Raw genomic sequence first — 21,694 nt, forward strand, 5'->3', positions numbered from 1 at the left:
CTTTTTTGAGATGTCAATATAGTTATGATCTTTTAGCCGTTACTTTTTACCTTTTGCTTTTATAGAAAAAATAATAATTAGTTATATTTTTTTAAAACTTTTTTTATGTATATTTTTCTTTTTTGTGAAGGCTTTGAGAGTTTATTTAATTATTTATATTTTAAGATATATAATATGTTGAGCATACCAAAATAAAATCCGCAAAAATCAACTACGTCCAACCATGACCAGGTCCTTGACCAAAGCCACAACCAGCAAACATATGTGTTGGTCTTGCATCATAACATTTATATTCTGAATGAGACTATTGTACTTCGTCCCTAATTTTATCGTATGCTTTAAAATAGGTTTCTGAAATTATGACATCTTGTCCAAAAAAAATTATGAGATATATACTTCAAAATCACCTTAAATATTTTCTCCTAAAAAGAAAATTGACCACATTATCTAATAATATTGGCATTGTTGAAGGTTGTTGAAGGCCAAGTTGTTGCCATGCCATGGGGTCCATTTCCACTGGTTCAAAATGAATAATAATTTGATGGGTTATGACCGTTGCAAATTTCATACATATATGGTGACGCTTTTATATTATCCATTTGTTTTTTCAAAGTTACATGATTGTTTATCTTTTTTGTGATACGACTATAGGAGTCACATCACATGGTTAAATTAAAATTATGCCGTTACACTATAGTCAATCGAATCTAGTTTTCAGTCAATGCCACCCCAATTATGCAAATTAAATTATAATAATTGAATCAGTCATCAATTCTAGTTGGATAGTACTTCATTGAAAAATAATAATAGAAGAGAGCTATACAAAGACTTCTTAAAAGAATAGTAAGAGGTAGACTCAAAAGTCGGTCGTCTTGTAACGTCTCGTTTATGATACTCATTCTGCATTGATCTCAACCTACATGTAGTAGACTCATATAAGTAATTGAAATTATATACAATCATCAAACCATCGGTGAGAATTCGAGACCGTCAAATTATATGGTCGACAATCTTGATAAATATCTAAAAAATTATTTCACACCAACAACACTTACACCGTCCTCTAAAAGTAGAAGCTCATTCATATTAGTTCATTGTCATGTCACAAACATTACAACAAAGAGAACAAGTGAATTTCTATTTTGGTCATAGTTGAACTTCAGCATTGTCAGATACTTCAATAACTATACGTATGAGACCAAACCAAAATTCATTAAACTATGCTTTGTGGATATATAAAAACAGAAGATGCTGAATCATCATTGTGAAGAGTTTTCTCTAAGATAAGATATAAAAATAAAACACAATTGTTACATAAATAAATAAAATTTGTGTAAATTTAGGTAATGTATATATCTTGAATACAACGTGGTTACATGAAGTTCAATAGATTAGCTTGAACTCATATCAGAATGAACTCATGACTAAAGACTACTACAATATAAAATGTTACAATAAAGTATATATAAAAAAAACCCAAGAATCCAGCAACTACAACAACTGCGATCGGAAGGAAGCTGAAACCATTTGATGTCAGAACTGACTCCGAACCAGATTAGGCAGTCTAGTAGACCGGATATTGGTGGTGAAAACCAAAAAATGAAAACCCCAAGAATCAATCAAATGAATAAACTCAACAACTTGGTTCAATTTGTATCTTGCAACTATATTGATTAGAACTAAACCTTTCATCAAAATCAGAAACAATCTCATCAAAACTCAATAACAATCCAGAAGAGAAACTAAGACATGGTTTCACTTTAGGCACAACAAGAGGCAAAGCTTCATTGTTAAGAATCTGCAAAACTCTTCTCATAGAAGGTCTTTCATCACTATTTGGATTTGCACAACTCAAACCTAACAACAACATCTTCTTCATTTCATCTTCGTCGAATTCGCCATTCAATCTCTTATCAACAGCTTCAATTAACTTTCCTTGTGAATAAAGTCCCCAAACAAAATCAACCAAATTAACCATCTCTTGACCCTCTTTCTCAATTGGCCTTCTACCACAAGCAACTTCAAGAACAACGACTCCAAAGCTAAAAACATCGGTTTTATCGGTTGCTTTACCGTATTGAAGATACTCAGGAGCTAGGTATCCCATTGTTCCGGCCGTTAACGTCGAAACCGGACTCATATCATGATCCATAAGCTTTGCTAATCCAAAATCACCTAATCTTGGATTCAAATTTCCATCTAGTAATATATTCGCCGTCTTAATATCTCGATGAATCACTCTTTGTTCACATTCTTGATGCAAATAAGCTAAAACAGAAGCCAAACCAGCAACAATGTTAACTCTTTGAATCCAACTCAATAAAACACCACACTCAAATTCCTTATAAAGCAACTTATCTAAACTACCATTCACCATAAACTCATATACAAGTAACAATTCACTTTTCTCAACACACCAACCTAAAAGTTGAACCAAATTCTTGTGCCTTAAACCAGCTATAATCGATAACTCGGATAAAAACTCGGTTTTTCCTTCGTGTGAATGTCTTGATCTTTTTACAGCAGCAACTGTACCAGAAGAAACAAACAAAGCCTTATAAACTGTCCCAAATGAACCATTTCCAATTATCCTTGAACTATGAAACCCTTTTGTAGCAAACTTCAATTCCTTATAACCAAACTCTTTAGGACACCCTATAGAACTTTCACTCTTCTTAAGCTTCTTTAAACTACTCCATTTCCTAAAAGAAACATACCCTAAAACCAAAAGCAGAACAAAGAAAAAAGCAGGACCCACAATAGCAACACAAAAACCAATCATGAATCTCTTTCCATGACTTTTTCTTGTTGAATTTGAAGCTGGAATATCCTCATATTGATAACCAACATGGTGAAAGGTTGAATTTTTATTTTGAGTTTGATTCAAAACTTGAAATTGAAAAGATTCAAAGCTCCAATTCATGATCTGTTGAAGCTCAGTACTTCCTTCAGCAGAACCCGAAAACCCGACATATAGAAGCTCAATCTCCTTAAAATACTCAGAAAGATTAACATCAAAACTCAACACCGGGTTTTCGGGCTTCGAAAAACTCGAATTTTCATAGCTTAAGTAAACAATCAAATTGTTCTGTCTCTTATCCTGACCATCAAACGGACCCTGATAGTCGATCCAAGAAGTTATCGAGTTTCCATTTGTGAAATTGAAATCAATGTTTTTTTGGATTGAAGTATTGTTGAAATGAAAATCAACTTGGTTATTGTTATTGGTGTGAAAATTGAGGGAAATGAAAGAAGTAGTGGAGTTGAGGAAAAAGGAGAAGCCATTGAGTGGAGAAGAAGGAGGGTTAGGATTTGAGTTAGTGATAGAGAAAGTGAAATTGGTGGAGAAAGAGAAAGATGAATTGGGTATATGAGAAATGGGGTTGTTGTAAAGGAGAGTGCCGGAGCTAGAAGCAGGGACGGCGGTGGAGCGAGTTAGACCGACAATGCCGTGGCGGAGGAAGGAGTCGCCAAGGAGGGTTATGTTGCGGAGAGTGAAAGATGAGAAGATGAAGGTTGTGTTTTGTGATGAGAGTGTTGTTGGTAAGAGGAAGAAGAAGAACAGGAGCGTGTTCGGAGACATTGAGGTAAGTTGGTTTGTTGTTTGGAGAGAATAAGGTTATGTCATTGGTTATTGTCGGTGATGATGTGTGTGTTTTTAAAAGGAATGAATGGTGGGAATGGGATTACAACGGTTGCCAAACTAGTACTATAATAAACTAAAGAAAATATATATATATACTAAATTCTAATGAGTGGAAAATGTCATAAATATGTTTAAAATATCAATGATGATATGATAAATTTGGTCTCTTTAATCTTGATGTGGCATTTTTTTATGATTAACTAATATTGATGATGATGATTAACTAATGTCGATAAATAAGTTTAAAATATCAATGATGTTTAAAATATCGTTAACCATTGTGATTTTGCGGATTAAGACACTGTTTGGTAAGTCCAATAAGTTAGCTTATAGCTTATTGAACTAGCTTATAAGTTTGTTTGAAAAAAATGTGAAGTGTTTGGTAACGAGTTTCTCTAACTAGCTTATAGCGTTTTTTGAGATGCTATTTCAAGTAGCGTATGAGCTTATAGCTTATAGCTTTTTCATTTTATTCCATATTTACCATAATTAATTTTATTTATTTATTTTTTAAAAATTATAATAACTACCCACTAACACTTACAAAAAAAAAACTACCCACTAACCATGTATTTTTATGGCATTTTGTACTTACAACAGCTAAATTTGCCAAACACTTTAATTTTATTCTACTAGTTTTTCAGCTATAAGCTACCAGCCATCAGCTATCAGCTATAAACTAGCTTTTCAGCTATAAGCTAGCTTATCAGCTATCAACTAACTTATAACTTATTTTTACCAAACAAAGTATAATCCCCACTGTTTTTTAACTGTTTTGATCCCACTAGTCCCACACCCGTGCGATGCACAGGTGTTATGTGGTATTTTATATTATAATATTGAAAAATTATTCGTATAAATTGTAACAATAAGTATTATAAAATGAAAATAATAATAATAATAATAATAATAATAATATAAAAATGATGTACTTATCACTTCCTCCAACCAATATATATACCTATATGTATAGAGAATGAGTACGGATCATCAAAATTGAATGAATTTTTTTTTTGTGGGGTGCGCCAGCCAATGTAATAGTGCAACGCATAAGCGACACACTAAAATTGAATGAAATATGATAATGATAATGGTTATTATATATTTCAATCCCATAACCTAACTTTTTGCATAACCTTCACTCTTCTCTAAAATTATAATGTAATTAAGTCAATAATGTATACACTCTTCGTATTTTTTTGTGTGACTAAATTATAAACTCTTTGTTGTTTCTATGAAAACGGTTGACATTTAAATGGGATAAATGTTGAAAGAGAATTCAACTATGTTCATCTTCATTGTCACTAAGAAATGTTATAATAATGTAGAAAAGTGTAACATCTTGTGACATCAATTTTTGGATAATTGGAGAGGTATAATTCAATAATAATGTAGAAAATTGTAACATCTTGTGACATCAATTTTTGGATAATTGGAGAAACATAATTCTTTATTATTTATTATGAGATTGATATAATATAAAAAATAAGATAGAGATGAGAATGATATAATATAAGGAAGTGATGTGGAAACAAAAAAAAAAATAGAGATGAAAATGATATAATATAAGGAAGTGATGTGGCATTATTGTGTGATTTAATTGGATGTAAGTGGGTGATGTGGATTAGGGTTAAGATGGATAGTAGGAGAACTATCTAGGAATTATATATATAGATATGTTTTCCCATTGTGATTTGGTAGTTTTCTCCAAATTTTCGCTCAAATTTAATTTGAGGTGATACCATTTAATGATGTGGAACTCAATTATCATATGCCTTTTATTATGACTAGCGGGCCAGGCAGGTACGTGTCTAACTTATGTAAAAAAAACATATGTCTTATGTTATGGCAGTTTGTTAATAAAAATTTTTTGCTGAAATGTGTTTTATGTTATGCTGAGTTTGTTAATAATTTTTTTTTGTTACTAAAAAAAGTCAAGGGTATTATTGGTATTATGAAAAGTCTACAAAAAAACTAATATATTCTCTTTATATATAAAATATAGATAGATATAGATTATGCTTTACTTATTTTTTGGTAAAACGAGAGGGACTCTTTTTTTTTGACGGGATAAAAACGAGAGGGGCTAAGTCCATTACGATTATGCTTTAAGAAGTTAAATAGAAAATCTCACATTAAATCTTAATCAAATTTATATATGATAATATATTTCTAAATTTCAGTGAGATCATTAGCTTGATGAGAAAAACCGTACAAATAATATTTTCGCGTTATGCATAAGATTAAAATTATTCAAAACAAAAAAAAAAAATTAAGAAGAGATAAGATTATCCCATAAATTTTATTTCTATTATAATCATATATTTTAAAGCATAAACATGGTGTTTGGGCTATGCCCCATCCTTAGAACAAATTACAAAAAACGCAAATAAGAAATTAAGATAAACATAACATATTACTGCATTTTTTTTTTGACAAGCACATATTACTGCATCATTAAAAGCACCTTAGTCATTCATTTTATCAACACTCTCATATGCCATGAAAGTTGATCTCAGTAGAAGGATCAAAGTTTGCCAAACCAGTGCCTGAAGAACCAACATCCAAATTATCCACTCCAGCCCAAAACTTATCCATGTCTATTGCCTCAACCATTTCAAAAATAGGATTTGGGTTCATGGAAGAGTTTGTCCCAACATCAATTAGGGCGCGCGAGTAACCAGTAGGGTGACAAAAGTAGCTCTCATAGCGATATCGTTTGAGATAAAGGTTGAGACAGTCAAAATAGTTATTAAAACCTAAAGTATCCATCGCCCACAATATGTCATTTGCACCCAAAGTTATTCTGGACTCACTTTTGCAACGCTCGTTGGCTTTTTTGGTTATCTTGCTTATGAACATTGAGGAACATATTTGAACCATTTTCTTTGCACCGTAAGATATTTTGATCTTTGGTGGCAAACTTTTTCTCATGATGTCTGTTATATTTTTGAACGGCAGAGTATTTTTGTTTCGCATAATTAGTTGGGGCACAATGACATCATTCCTAGGATTCATCAAAGTTGTTGGAGCTCTAGTATTTGCATCTGCACCAGTTTGTGGCAACATAGATGAACCTGAATCAACCCAACAAATACTTTCATTATATATATGTACATAAATAACTATTGTAAAAATAAAAGTACAATAAAAACAAATACAATTATATAAGAATAGTAAAGCATTTTTTTTAAAAATAAAATAATAAAGAATTAAATTATACCAATTATGATATCTCGATATTTGTGTACCGTATTATATTGCAAAAATTATCGTTAGATTGAAAGTTTTATATATTATAAAGATTATTTTTATAAATTTTTGCATAAATAAAAAATATTGTTGACATACCTCAATATTAATTTCATTTATTTAAAAGGTATAACACATTAATATTCTTCGAAAAATGCAATAATAAATCAAAGGACTTTAGATTTACATAAAAATTCATATAATTAATTAATCTATATGATATTAATTTTCAATTCAACGACAATTTTGTAACATGTGTATCTCATACCCAAATAATAGAGTGGTATAATTTGATATATCCTCTCTATATGTATTAGAGACAAGCCAAGAGCTTTGGTTAGAAGTCATTGTATTTGTATATGAAAATGAATTTAGTAAGAAAAACGATCAAAACTATATGTAAATCAACAATGGAAGAAAGCAAAATAAATTAAATCAAAGAAGTAAAAATATTAAATTTTTGGTGTTTTTTTTTAAAACAAACTAGAGAGCAAAGACATCACATGGAAAAAGAGTCATACTAGTATTATTGAAATCTAGAGACATTTGCACGAAAAAGAATACATATCTACGTCTAATGTATTTTGGTATTGTGTTTTACCATAATAACTAGAGCTTGGTTTTTGACCATTGTGAAATAAGGGATATTTGCGCTTCATGTTTGATTCTAAGCTTCAATGGATATCAATCCAAACCCAACTATTGAATTTATAATAGGTGAAGAAGTCCTACAACTAATTAAAACATAATTTTCATATTTTATTCTAAAGTATCTTTACAATCAATTTTTGAGACTAATCTTTATAAAAATTAACTTTAAAATTATGATATTTATTTATTACACGACAAATGATACGGATATACCAGAAAAAACAAAGAGGGGACATTATATGAAGAAAAGAAAACGCAGATTTTTCTTTGACTATAAACGTAACTTTGACTATACGGATATTCCCACACAATATAGTAGAGAAAGGAGATCCGAAATAAATTGGAACCTCATGCCCCTATAAATTACTTGCAAGTTGCAACATACTCATAAATATATTAATAAAAAAAATAGAAAAGTATTGGGGACATAAACCAAAACTCAATGAAAAATAATGGCAAGAGTAAAGAAAGCGATTAAATGAAAGGATTTGGCCAGAGGGGGCCACGGGATTAGACTTTCGATGTGTTATTACATTTGTTCAAATTTTTCTTATGTGTTTTGGAATAATATTTAATAAATTTACCTTATTCATCTTTAGAGGATGTTACAATACAATATCCTACTTAATACATTTATCATTTACCGCGTTATACATGATTATTCAATCAAACAAATGTCTTTTTTGTAACAAAAAACAAATGTCTTTTTGAACCACAACTTAAGCCTTAGAAAATTATTTGCCTCAAGTATGGTTTCAACAAAAAATTTGAGCACTGCATTGATAATTGATGACATGCAAATATACATAATTTTTAGTAGTATGTAGTTAAATGAATAAGATTTTATTAAAATTTAGTAAAATTATTTACTTGTTTATGTTTATTTTATAGTTTTAGGAATAAATAATTGGAATGTGAAGAAAATAATGGTTTGGATGCATTTTATGGTGCCTTAAAGATCAAACTTGATTTATGGTTATGGTAGTGGAAGGTCTCTCATAATGAAAAGAAGATGGAAAATCAATGCAAATAAATTCTGGTTATAGCCAAATGATCAAGAAATCGTCCCTAAAGTTGAACATTTGAAAAGTTAAGAAAATATCAAGTAGTGGGACATGCCACGACCATGAAAGATAAGTTATAAGACACACAATTGTTTTAGATGCATGCCTCATGATCAATTTTTGTTGGTTTTTCGTCTCTTCAGTTCTTGCGTAAATGTTTATAATCTGTAATAATACCCTATGACTATTGAAGAGCATTCCAAAGTTTGGCTTGATCCAATGAAACAATGCCACATCAAAAGAAATGGAAGGCCCAAATCATACCTTTCTTTGAAAAGTGGTGTTCTGGATCGGCTAAAAGCCAACATACGAGAAGGCCCATCAAAATGGGATAAGAATAAGCATGTGGCAAAACGACCATGGCAACATACAAACGAGCACATACTAAAGGTGAAGAGCTTAAACCATCCTCAAGTGTTCGTACAAAATGACAATACAAGTGTTATTAGTGGCAGATCCACTCCACATGGGGGACTGCACGGTACTGTAAACCCTAATTTTCTCCCATATATATATATATATATATATATACTCATACATCAATCCCTAGGTATGACATTCTGCGCCTCCATTTACACTCTTTAAAACTTCTTTCATATACTGACTTGAGTGTTAGAGTGCTAACATGACTGCAGGTACCCTTTCCCCCCAACACACAAAGGCTGAAATCGTCAAGCTCATCACCATCATCAACACTTTACCATTAGCTGGGACGTTGTCAGCCTAGATCATTTTTGAACGCTTAGTTCAAGTGGCAATTCGTCGCCACACTCAAACATATAACAATCAAAGACTACACATGTCAACAAAATAAATCCGGGGAAACGAAACAAATAAAAAAAAATCATAAACCTGCCAGCCAGCTAAAAAACCATCATTTTAAGATACTTATGAAATCTGCGGACTGAAAAGGATTATATAAACTTTCAAATACATCTCAAGTCCACATATGCAACCCATAATGCAACATAGTTAGAAGAATTTCAAGAATCATGCAATGCGCACCAACAAGATTAACGTCCTCTCCTCACACGACAAACTATCTGAGGTTTCATAATCCCAAGCAGACATCAAGTCATCAAACGACTGATAAAGGGGGTTGTCGTCCCTCAACTCAAAAACAACCTTAATTTATAAATCCAATCCACAAGTCCGGAAACACTTATCACGACCTTTGTTCTCATAATAATCTAAATCCGAAACATTTCTAGGTCTGACAAAGAAAAATAAAGGCCTTCTCTCCAATTAGAACCGAAGTTCCGGAAACGCCTACCAGGACCTTCGTTCTTAGTAGAGGCCAATTTCGAACATTTTGGGTTCTCTTGTCTTCAAGGAATTTCAAATATAGCTACAAATTTCAAGCCAACAGACGTTTTACAATGACCTGAGCTTGGGGGAAATTATTCCAAATTGGGCTAAGGGCCCATCTGCATGCTGTATCAGATACCTAACCCATAAAGTAATAATATAGACCATACAATGGACAAATCATGTCTATAGACGATCACCACTCAACAGGGACACTTGGACCGTCTGGCACTACCGTTGTGCCACCAGACAACAACTGTCACAATCATAAGGGGCAGAAGGGTATTCTAGGTCTTTCATGACCTAATTCCTTCCTTATATAAAGCTTGGAAAAAAACTACATCAGGTATGCAATATATAATCCTAAATATATCTAACCTACGCCATTTACCGACTTTATCGTTAGAGTGTTTGCAAGTACCACCCTCATCCTTTACAACAGGGTCAAACCATCAACTACAACCAGCTAATCACCTGCCGACATCCTCACACATCGACTTTCAACGCCATATCATCCATAGCTTCAGGTCCATAATTGAATATTGAGTAATGAGTCAATTAACCTTGATTTATTTTTCTTAAACAAGGAGAAACAAATACACATCTAATATTCAATCATCATTAACTTAATCCTCATTTAAGTCATAAAAACCCAAAAATCTCGAGTCTTTAGTTTTTAAGAATATCGTTATAAATAATTATTAGAATTTTTGATAATCTTTTTTTAACACGGATCTACCGTGGACCGCCTATTCATGTGCTAGTGTGAGATCATATTGGCCTTTTGGGGTCTCCTTAAAAGGAACAAAGCCTTCTCATTTCTGATTTTTCATTTCTCATTCTCATTCTCATTCTCTCTGCTGAATCACAAAAACCTTCTTCTTCCCATTTTCTTTGAGAGAGAGAAAGTGAGAGTGATTAACTTTGTGAGCTATTCTGGCATCGTACTCAGTCACCAATCAACCATGTCTCTTGGGTATGCTGAAAAACTATCCTATATAGAAGATGTAGGCAACGTTGGAATGACAGAACATTTCGACCCATCTCATGTTTTGCTTGAAAAAGTGAGTCTTTTTTCGCTCCATTCACTTTGTTGATGTTTCTTTGTCATCTTCTTTACACTGTAGCTTACCCTTTTTTATGCTTGTGGGTTATATGCTTATATGTTGCATGATTGATTGGTAATGGAAGTGATCTTGTGCTGATTTGAGTTGAAATTTGGGTGAAATTTAATTCTTGTTTGGTTAATTAGCTTGCATGATTGTGAATTTTGGATTGTGATGATAAATTAAATACTTTGGTTTAGATGATTATGTTTTTGTTTTACAAGGGTTTTGATTTAGTGAGCAATGCTTTGAGATTTTGAAATGTTGACTAAAAATGTTGTTAGGTATTTTTGGGACTATGTTTCATCTCATCATTGCAAAATTTTGATAGACATTGGTTAATATGCTGAAGATAATCAACAATTGACGGGCTGTGTCAATTCGTGCAATTGATGTTATTAGTTGATCGAAATCTGAATAATCAATGAATGTTATAGTGTTGAATGGTTTTGTACCTTGAAGATAAATTATATCATGCCACATATGAATATATACTGCTACCTATGTGAGATTTCGGTACAATTTATGATTTTGGTTTTGGGTTGAGTCTAACTAAACCTTACAAAATTGACTTGTAAGGTTACAAATACCCATCACTTATAACTATAAGTCAAGTCTTAGAATTGGATATAGCTATTAATCCAATGTGGGACTCTCAACACACACCACTCATACCTAGGATTGGATATCTTGAGCGCGGCTCCTGTGGCCCAATAACAGATGGCCCAAATGGATCTAAGATAGACTCGAATTCCATCTTAGAATTTGGGCCGGATCTAACTCAACCTCTCAAAACCAGCTTGTAAGTGAAAGATATCCACCACTTATAACTACTATTCAGACTGTATCACTATCCAACTTGGAGCTCTCAACGAGTACCATAAGCAATAGTTAAACATGTATTTTTGTTTAAAGTAGGTTACCAATTTTCACTTTACATGCGATGTGCGGGTAATGTTCCTATTGTATCGTGGGCTTTCTGTGGTATTTGTCAAAGTTTGTCAATATGATTATGTGAAGTACACTCTTTATGCAGATACGCCTAAATGTGGTTTTCTGTCTTCAATTCATGAATGTTACAGTGATTTATTCAATATGGTTCTCTTTTCTTGTGGTGGATGGTTGCAATGAACACGAGGTTGATCACATTGACCGGTGATGTGATCTCCTTGCTTCTTCTAGTACGTTCCTTCTCCAAAGTGGGGGAATGTTCCTGACCTGCAACCCCCTATTTATATTGGCTTTACCCTCCGAGCCGCGATACGCTCCTTTCCTCTGATTGGTTGATTTAGTGGCGCTTATCCTGTTTTAGGAGTCGTTGAGGCGTAGTCAGGATGAACGCTACAGTTCCATTTCCCCTCAGCTGGAGTCTAGGTAACCGATCCTCATTTCATCCCCTTAACTCTCGTTTCGCCTTGTTAACTTGGTCTTACTTGATTGGGCATGGCCTTGGTCTATAGGTACTGAGCTAATGCAGCAATAGTCTGATTGATCTTCAGGTTGGGCTACATAAGTCCATACCGTTACAATTCTCTTTTTCTACATTTACTTTTGTTATATTAGTTCTGTTTCAATTGTTTCACTTCTTTTGTATGTGAATGCAATATACCAATTTATCACCTAGCGAGAAGTTTCCTTCATTACATTCTAATGAATGTGTATGCATGAAAGTAAATTTCACTTGACCGAGATGAATAACTTATAAGCTAAGATATAGATATTTTTTCTTTGCAGATAGAGCAACTGGCTAGCATGATTAAAAAGGTATCGACTGTGGCTACGTATTGGTGATTATATTCGGAACCTTTCTCAGTATTATTTTTTATGTAATCAGCCTCTTTAATTTGTATTTGTTTTTCTACTTGCAGAGTAAGCATCTAGTAGTGTTCACAGGTGCAGGAATATCAACTTCTTGTGGTATACCTGATTTTCGAGGTCCCAAGGGAATTTGGACGCTTCAGGTGATAGTTTTGAAGTTTGTGTATGCTTGTACTATAATGAAAATTAAACTTTTTTTGGGATGTTCACACAGTTGTGAATGTATGCTTGACAAATGACAATCTCATCTGTTTCTCTCACATTTAGTGTGCATATGCTAACTAGAATAGTGTCATCTGTTGCTTATATTTACAACACATTTGCTATAAAAAGTTCTTTAACTTAACCAGTTTGAAGTAAGTATACATAATTTTGGACGTGATGAGAACCAATTAGATGCTACTATTGTTTGTTTGTACTCATTCGTGTGTAGTCTTCTACCTTTCTCTTAGGCTATGTTTGGATTGGTGGTATGAGATGGAATGGAATGGAATGAGATGGAATAATATATCATTCCATTGTTTGGATTTAAAAAATTAAGATGGAATGGAATGGAACATAGTGGGATGCATTCCATCCTATTCCATTATATCTCCCAATTTTTGTTCCATCCAACTTGGGAGGTATGTGATGGAATCACTCCCTTAAATTTGAAAATTACTTTTTTGCCCTATTCTTTTAATACCACATCACTACTGATAATGAGTTGCCTTATTCATTTTTGCATGAGTTGCCTTCTTCATTTTTGCATTTGTCCTGGCACAACCGGCAACGTTTCAGACGAACACACTTTCCATTGAAAGCCGCAACACATGTACTTCACAATATATAAATTTCTTAGATTTGGCAAGGGGCAACACGTTGAATGTTGTTGGATGGTGAAGACAAATTGGCCAATGGTATGCCTAGTATCACCGATTGGGATTATATTGCACTGACCAGATTAAATTGAAACACAGATTACCACCGAACAACACCGATGAAACGCAGCACTGTGTGATCGGCGCCCATGCTAACCCTAGCAAAGGGTCTTTTTAATAATAATTATAATAATTTTATTTTTTTTGGTACATAATAATAATTTTAAATAAGGATATAAATGGAATGAAAAAAATTTAATTTGTTCCGTCATATTAAGAATACCCAAACAACGGAATGAAATGTATGTTCCATTCCACACCATTCCGTCTTATACCATTCCGCTCCGTTCCGTTGTACTCCGGAGCCTTATGGTTTATGGATTTTATGCGGCTCTTTTCATCCTATTTTCTTTTCTGTATTATAATTACAGCGTGAAGGTAAAGCCTTGCCAGAAGCATCATTACCATTTCACCGTGCAGTGCCAAGCTTGACTCATATGGCTCTGGTTGAATTAGAAAAGGCTGGTATTTTGAAGTTTGTTATCAGCCAGGTAGAATCACTACGTTTTTTTATGTATATACTTCTTTCCTTGGTATATGAAGACTTTAGTTTTAGCTATCTTTTCACTTGTTCTCTTGCAAATCACAATCAAACTTCAATAATAATTTCATCCAATTTTAATTGAAATGGTCATTCTTTGGAGCTGAATTCAACATTTAATTTTCTTTCCCATTCTTATAACCTCTTATTTTCTTATGATAGAATGTTGATGGTCTCCATCTTCGATCTGGAATACCAAGGGAGAAACTGTCTGAACTGCACGGGAATTCCTTTATGGAAACATGCCCTTCTTGTGGAGCTGAGTACGATCTTATTGCTCTTTCCATGCTAATCCACACAAGATTTTTTTTTATAGGAGTTAACTAATCGAGCATATTCAACATATATCTTCCACAAAGTTAAGAATATTTACAATGCAGATGCTAGCAAGTATCAGTAAAAAAAAGGACAACTACAGTTCTCTCATCAATACAAGTTCTATTTCATAACTGTTTTTAATCACAAAGTTATGAATAATTTATAATATTTTCTTCATAGATCTGTAGACTTGGCCTGATTTTTCTACTTCTTGCATTTAATCAATCATGCAGTGACTTTGACTCATTCCTGTCGTGTTTGTAACTTTTAAAATCTTAGATCTTAAAAGAATTGTTATCTAATTGTATAATTTGAACCTCTTAAGGTACTTTCGTGATTTTGAGGTCGAAACTATTGGTTTAAAGGAGACATCACGGCGGTGTTCAGATGTAAAATGTGGAACAAGACTTAAGGATACAGTCCTTGACTGGGAGGTACAGCGTTGTTCACCATTAGGTCCCAATTGTACAATAATGTAAAATAATAATATGGTAATATGCTAGAAGTACAAACTTAATGTGCGCATTCACTGAAAAATATAAATTGAAAGATTTGACGTTGATTGCTAGTTTAAGTTGTATATTTAGCCCATTTGTCCTTGACCAAGCTAACCATTTTTTGACACAATGGGCTTGTTGATATATCTGTAGTTATGTTTGTGAAAATATTAAGCTTAGGGATATGATTATGGACTTGAAAAACATACGCCTGTATATTTGCTGGATATTTAAGTTTCCCTCTTAGTATCTCTATGTATGCTGTTGTATTTTCAGGATGCATTGCCTCCAAAGGAGATGGATCCTGCTGAGAAGCACTGCAAACAGGCCGATATAGTGTTGTGCTTGGGGACAAGGTAATAATAATATGATTTATTTCTTATCATTGCAACAATTTTCTTTTATCTGTTTCCTATGTTTTTTTTCCCAGTACTTCGCTATCCTGACATATGTCTTTGGCTTTCTCTACCTGTCTTAACTTGTACGAGTTTAATTGTTTATTAATAACTGATTATAGTAGAGTAACTTTAATTCAAAATGAATCATACTGCTGACTGCTCTCGAAGTAATGTTCTAACATCAAGAAAATTTATATTTTTGTGGTTTGTCATTGAGTGATCAGATTATACTATAGACATAAGTTTGACCAACTTTAAAATTGATCTTTCGAACATATTTCTTGTCATTGGCATACATTAATGAACTATATGCCATCTCTTTTCCAAAATGTTTTGCTTTGCTATATTTTTCTTTTGATATAGCATGGCTAAAATCTCTTAATGCAGTCTGCAAATAACTCCAGCATGCAACTTGCCTCTTAAAGCACTCCGTGGCGGAGGTAAAGTTGTCATTGTAAATCTCCAGGTTTGTCTCCCCTTTTTTCTGCTAACCACTTTCTGCATGTCAATGAGGGTGTTTGATCCCATCTCCCTTTTTCATGAATGATGTTTCGTTTGCTGTTTCAAGAGGTGGAGACCTCATATTCTCTGTTTTTTTTCCTTCCTATTTTGCAAACGAGTTTCCTGTACTCAAATTCTTTTCTTGCTAATTTTTTTGCTTTTCTTTACGAGAGCTATGATTCTACTTAAGATCTACTGATTAAATTAGTAATTAAAATTTTATGGGAAGAAAATCTTAGTTATTTATAATTAGTACATTCTCAATATGTGTTCAATAGTATCCCGAATAGAATATTTTATTTTATTTTATTTCAAATGTGATCCTTGTGATTGTCCTATTTGTCACTATGGTCATGTTGGTATCATGTGGAAAAGCAAGTCTTGTCTGTGCCGACAAGCTTGTGCACTGCAAAGCTACATAGAGTGCCCTAAATTTCTAGCATTTAGACGACCCAATTCAACCATGGCCACTGCCGCACATTTTCTGTATTTACAATAGAATATGTCAAAACTGTAGGATATTTATGTTTGCTACAACTATGATATTATCAATGTTAACTGTTAAGTATGTAATTATATTTTCAATCTTTGAAATTCAGCCTTGAACACGCTGGAGGCTTCTAATTTTAGAGTTTCACAGTTTTGTTTTTTCTTATTATACTTTTATGCTTGTTCTGATTGTAGTCATCTAAACTATAAATGTTTTGAACTCTTCAGAAAACCCCAAAGGACAAAAACGCCACTTTAGTCATACATGGGTTTTCCGATAAGGTATTTGAACTGCATTCGTAAAACTCTATTAATGTTATTTGTAACCTTTGAATATGATAATGCTACAAAGTTTATTTTCCGGTATCGAATGTTGCTAACTAAATAGACATAGGTGTGCACATTATATACAAACGTAGAGAATGGCATCTATATACAAACGTAGAGCTCTTTTTATTTATTTATTAAGTTTATCATTAAACGATCATTCAGTTGTTTCACCACCTTGCTGAATTCCCGTGTGGTCTGATTTGTACATGACATGTCAAATTGTCAATCCATATCATCCATTTTCTTTGTTTAACACATTCTTTCTTATGTCTTTCATATCCAAAGATTTTCAGTTTGAATTAGACTAGTATTGGCTTTTTTTTCCTGCTGTAATGCGAAATAGATACAACATTGCCTTGATGCATTTTAAATTGCAACAGGTTATTACAGGTGTTATGGAGCACCTTAATATGCAGATTCCTCCTTTCATCAGGATTGACCTTTTCCAGATTATTGTAGTGCATGCTTTGAGCAATGGTAATCAACTTTCAATTGTAATTTTAAGCTATACCTTAGGATGTGCTTGAGTTTTTTATGCATATAACTTTTTGATGTGTGCCCACAAACTTACTGACACTCACAATCCCATGCTACATACACAAGTTAACAAAATTAACTCATTATTTGATTCTTTAATGCCCCATTGTTCTAGTAAACTTCATAAATCGCGAGTTGCATTAGTAGATCAACCTAGCTATTGAAAAGTTTCAATTTATTTTAATGTTGTGACCGGGAAGGAAATATGAGTTTTCTATGCATTTTTGTTATTAATGAGTAGCATCAGTTCTTCCAAACCAAGAAACATTTGCCTCAGGAGTTACAGTGTGAAAAAAAACCTAACAAAAGCTTCTTTTTTACATAGTAAAATTTGTGTCACACTGCGAGATATCACACGACCAAAATACGAATGACTAGCTAACATGAGGTGTTGATTTATATATTTCACATAATTGATTCAATTTTCATACACAGATAAAAAATTTGTGAACTGGACTCTCCAAGTTGCAAGTGTCCATGCCCAGAAAGCAGCACTACCTTTCATCAAGTCTGTCGAGGTGAATGCATATGTTGACTCTATCTGCTTGTTTTATCATTCATTTATATCCACATTTGTTGTTGTCTAAATTGACCTTTTGTGTATGAACATGCTTGAATCTAGTAATGTAGTTGTAGACTTTTGGTAATATTAGTGTTAGACTGTTAGTTCCTTGCTTATTTCTTAACTTGGCAGTAAACTTCATGTGGAATGGTGAACTAAATGTTGAATGTGATAAGAATAACAAGATATAGAATATGGATATGTAGATTATTTGGTACATAGAATAGCATATCTGGAATTCACTTCAGATTTAAAAATTTATTATGATTTTGGGGGTTGTTCAGAGATGTGATAAAATATATTTTTTCTTGGACATGATATCAAAGTCTCTATCATTGCACTTCCCCTAAAGAGCCGACGTTCTAGTGTTTGCAATGTAAGACTCTTGGTCTTTCTAAGCAGCCCCTCCATAGGTAGCTCCTTTCAGTACACCAACAATTAGCTCTCGTACCACTTATGCTATCAAGTCGAGCTACTTAAGTGGTCCACTTAGCATCTCATAGGGCTTAAGTAGTCCACTGCCTTTTCCTATTTTTTTTTGGTTTAAGCCTTTTCCTATTTTAAGGATGGCATTGTGTTGAAACTTTTAGAATTAGACTTAATTTGGGAATTGAAATTGCTTCTAAACTGCTGTTATTCGTAGATCTTCTCCTCCTAGTCTCATGATTTGTTTCTCTCCTTCCCCTTCTCCCATACCCTGCTCCCTATCAGAACAACATTGTCAGTAGCTGTGTCCCCACAGAACAGTGGCTAGCTTCCCCCACATGTGGCAGAATGGATTTGCAGTCATTGCGGCCACTGTCGTGTCTAAGTTTCGTCTTTTGGTCACAGTGTACTGCTACATGAGTGCCCACAACATTGGGGTTTGAATGTATTTTGTGCAGTGACAAAAAAAGAAAACCTATTTTCTTTCCTCTTCCTTTCCCTGCAAACCAGAAAGTCATTTTCCCTTCTCTTCTTTTCACACTCCCCTCTTTCTTCCTGCGAACTAGCTGCCGTTGTCCTAGCCACCGCTTCCTTGCCTCTTCACATTCCAACAACCAAGACAACTACTTATTCAAATAAGGGCACCAATGCTCCCACTTCGCTATGCAATCAGGGATTGACAATTTTGTACATTCAACAGCCTGGGAACCTGAGTAATGTGAGACTCCAATACAACTTCAATACCCATCCCCACACATAGCGTGGATCCTGGGTCCAATTCCCACATTGGAATCTCTTACTGGGTTCTGATACCATGTTAAATACAACATAGGACCACAAAATTCTCATGAATTTGTTGTTTTTTGTAAAATAATTCTAGTGAATTTGTGTTTATTAAGATTAATGAAATCAGATGATAAATCCTAATGATTTATGTCAAGGGAAGTAAGAATGGAACTTCCTTATTCTTAATCTCCTCATTGGAATATAACTTTCTCGTTCCTGTTCTCCTTACTAGCATAGCTGTATTCCATTTACCAATCTCATGTTCTCTTGGCAAAATGTAAAAATATAGCGGAAGGCTAGAAATTGACTAGCATATCTGTCCTTGTCTCCAGGTTTCCTTCTTGGAGACGGAAGGTTTCAAACCAGCCATTCTGGAGGAGCAACCATTTCGGCTTAAAAGGTCCTACACTTATTTTTTGTTCCTTTGATCAATTTTTTTCCTCAATCTATTGTTCCTTACATACTAGACAAGACCAAATTGAATTCTGAAGAATTGTGAGGATCCACATATGTTGTTTGTATTTTATTTATTTATCTCTCATCATTGATTAAATTCATCTCATTATGATGCTTACATTTTTATACTTATTTCGATGAACGGTGTCTTAGGAGAACAGCATATAACAAAGCATTTGAAATGGTTCTAAACCTCAATTTTGGTGATGGCTGCGGTTGCTCTTCCCTTGAAGTTGATGTTCCGATAGATTTTACGGTAAGACTTGCATAAATTTCACCAATCTTCTGATATAATGTCTTTACCTAAAATTACATTTTTTTACAGAGTTCAACTGACTGCTTCAACTTCGACAAGGATGTCATATTCCAAAAGCTGAGAGACAAGGCAGTTAATGAATCAAAATGCGGTCAGAATGCTGTTATCGAAAGAAAGACCATCTCGACACCTAGTAGCAACGTTACTACCTATGCAGTTGTGACCAATGCCGTTCATTACAGCAAACCAGTCCCCACTTCTCTAACCAATGGTGATCATAAAAAGAGAAAAGATAGCATGACCGGTACAGGATCATCGAGGAAGCGCTCAAAAGTTTCTAAGGGTAAATCGAAGGTGTAAATATAGATAGAAAGGTGTAGTTTTTTGTAAGTATGATACCAAACATTAGAACTGACAGGATTGACAAAATGTAGAGACTGAGTGAATTTTGTTAGATTATACACTCAGTCTTCCCTTAAATGGTGTTCTTGATGCTGAAAAGCTTTCTGATACACTAATTACTGAATATAGTGTGTAATTTTGGTGTGGCTTTTGTAATGTTTCTTTCTATTTTTTGAGAAATTATAAGTATATGGAGAATTCAATAGGTGTATAATGTTCTTTAATTCTTTATATTTTGGTTCAAATTATGACACGCCATCGTCTTCAAACGAGATAAGTCATTGTTTGACTTAGTGCGGGTGGTGTGTTTCCAATTTATTGACTTTGGTGGACCTAACATTAATCAACATTTCGTTGACTTAGCTTTCGGATAATGTTAGTGTTAGTTATATTGAATTATACTGTAATTCGTTTAAATTATTATTGGTGTCCATATATCAGTATCAATTTTTATATTTGTATCTGTGCCAAACTCTATGGTGCATAAGTCCCTCAAGTTGTGCACCATGCACCGAAAACATTATAACGAATACGAATTTTATAAAATCTACCGTTTGATTGAAAGTTTATATCGTATAGATTATCCATTAATATTTTTAAAAAAATTGAAAATCATTTGATATGTTATTGAGACATATCAAAATTAACGGTTTATGAATTTTTATTAAATACCGTTAATCTTATTGGGTCTCAAAAACATATAAAATGATTTTCAAAAAATTTAAAAAAATTATGAATGATCTAAACGATATAAACTTTCCATCCAACGGTAGATTTTGTAAAATTCGTATTCATTATAAAAATATCGAAGACTTGTGCACCATACACCACTTAATCAAGTGGTGCATGTTAGACAAAGCCTGTATTTGTGGTTCACTTCATATGAAGTGATCATCTAATCCAAATTAGACTACATATTTCAAAGTCAATTCTAATTTTTTTAAATATAAGATATCAAGATTGAAATCTAAATTGTCTGATATTCATCAAACGGTTTAAATATATGACTGACTATGTATATAGTTTAGTGATGTAATTTTTTGCTGTTTATATTACGGAATTTATGTGATATATTTTTTATACGAAGATCCTTTTTGAGAAAGAAGACATTAGTAATTCAAAGCTCGTTCGCAAAATAAGTAAAATCCAACTAAAAATCGTTCCTACCGAAAATCAAATTAAATTTCGGATCAAACTCAGATTTTTCCGAACGATCCATTGTAAATGAAGCTCAATTACTTGTTTTCCTATAGAGAATATACCTCGTACCTTAATTCATTATAATACAAAATATATTCCTCAAAAATAAAAAAGTAAATTTTTTTAATAATAAGAACCGACAAACGTATACCGAGGACAAAGTAAAATCACAAGGGGTCAAAGGGTATTGAAAATGTTTGAAATTTTTGCACTTTGAGAATAATATTGTA

General features: G+C 33.1%; 3 protein-coding genes across 4 annotated transcripts; 1 reads left to right on the forward strand and 2 right to left on the reverse strand.

The window, feature by feature from the left end:
• Nucleotides 1-1,328: 1,328 nt before the first annotated feature.
• On the reverse strand, nucleotides 1,329-3,808 carry LOC123912905 (probable L-type lectin-domain containing receptor kinase S.7). The gene has a single exon (XM_045963496.1). The coding sequence runs from the start codon at nucleotides 3,581-3,583 to the stop codon at nucleotides 1,634-1,636; it is 1,950 nt and encodes a 649-aa protein (XP_045819452.1). The 5' UTR covers nucleotides 3,584-3,808; the 3' UTR covers nucleotides 1,329-1,633.
• Nucleotides 3,809-6,139: 2,331 nt separating this feature from the next.
• LOC123915160 (nuclear transcription factor Y subunit B-9-like) lies at nucleotides 6,140-6,715 on the reverse strand. The gene has a single exon (XM_045966306.1). It carries the CDS (start codon nucleotides 6,713-6,715, stop codon nucleotides 6,140-6,142), a length of 576 nt encoding a protein of 191 aa, XP_045822262.1.
• Nucleotides 6,716-10,736: 4,021 nt separating this feature from the next.
• LOC123912906 (NAD-dependent protein deacetylase SRT1) lies at nucleotides 10,737-20,517 on the forward strand. 2 transcript variants are annotated; one of them, XM_045963498.1, is made up of 15 exons: nucleotides 10,890-10,985; nucleotides 12,340-12,401; nucleotides 12,762-12,791; nucleotides 12,896-12,988; nucleotides 14,137-14,256; nucleotides 14,469-14,569; nucleotides 14,950-15,058; nucleotides 15,398-15,477; nucleotides 15,907-15,985; nucleotides 16,738-16,791; nucleotides 17,220-17,316; nucleotides 17,812-17,894; nucleotides 19,483-19,550; nucleotides 19,760-19,862; nucleotides 19,932-20,517. In XM_045963498.1, exons 3-15 carry the CDS (start codon nucleotides 12,780-12,782, stop codon nucleotides 20,220-20,222), a joined length of 1,290 nt encoding a protein of 429 aa, XP_045819454.1. In that variant the 5' UTR covers nucleotides 10,890-10,985; nucleotides 12,340-12,401; nucleotides 12,762-12,779; the 3' UTR covers nucleotides 20,223-20,517. The 2 variants fall into 2 exon arrangements, with proteins under 2 accessions (XP_045819453.1, XP_045819454.1); XM_045963497.1 differs by lacking the exon at nucleotides 12,340-12,401 and having other exon boundaries at nucleotides 10,737-10,985.
• The last annotated feature ends 1,177 nt before the right edge of the window (nucleotides 20,518-21,694 follow it).

This window comes from Trifolium pratense, linkage group LG3, assembly GCF_020283565.1.
Source record: "Trifolium pratense cultivar HEN17-A07 linkage group LG3, ARS_RC_1.1, whole genome shotgun sequence".
NCBI lineage: Eukaryota > Viridiplantae > Streptophyta > Magnoliopsida > Fabales > Fabaceae > Trifolium > Trifolium pratense.

What these genes read in the sequence shown, in the direction of transcription:
- LOC123912905 (XM_045963496.1), bottom strand. Translation starts at nt 3,583, where the DNA reads ATGTCTCCGAACACGCTCCTGTTCTTCTTCTTCCTCTTACCAACAACA.
- LOC123915160 (XM_045966306.1), bottom strand. Translation starts at nt 6,715, where the DNA reads ATGTTGCCACAAACTGGTGCAGATGCAAATACTAGAGCTCCAACAACT.
- LOC123912906 (XM_045963497.1), top strand. Translation starts at nt 10,887, where the DNA reads ATGTCTCTTGGGTATGCTGAAAAACTATCCTATATAGAAGATGTAGGC. An exon ending in AGGGAATTTGGACGCTTCAG is followed by an intron (nt 12,989 to 14,136) that starts GTGATAGTTTTG and finishes TTATAATTACAG; the next exon opens with CGTGAAGGTAAAGCCTTGCC. An exon ending in AGTGCATGCTTTGAGCAATG is followed by an intron (nt 17,317 to 17,811) that starts GTAATCAACTTT and finishes TTTCATACACAG; the next exon opens with ATAAAAAATTTGTGAACTGG.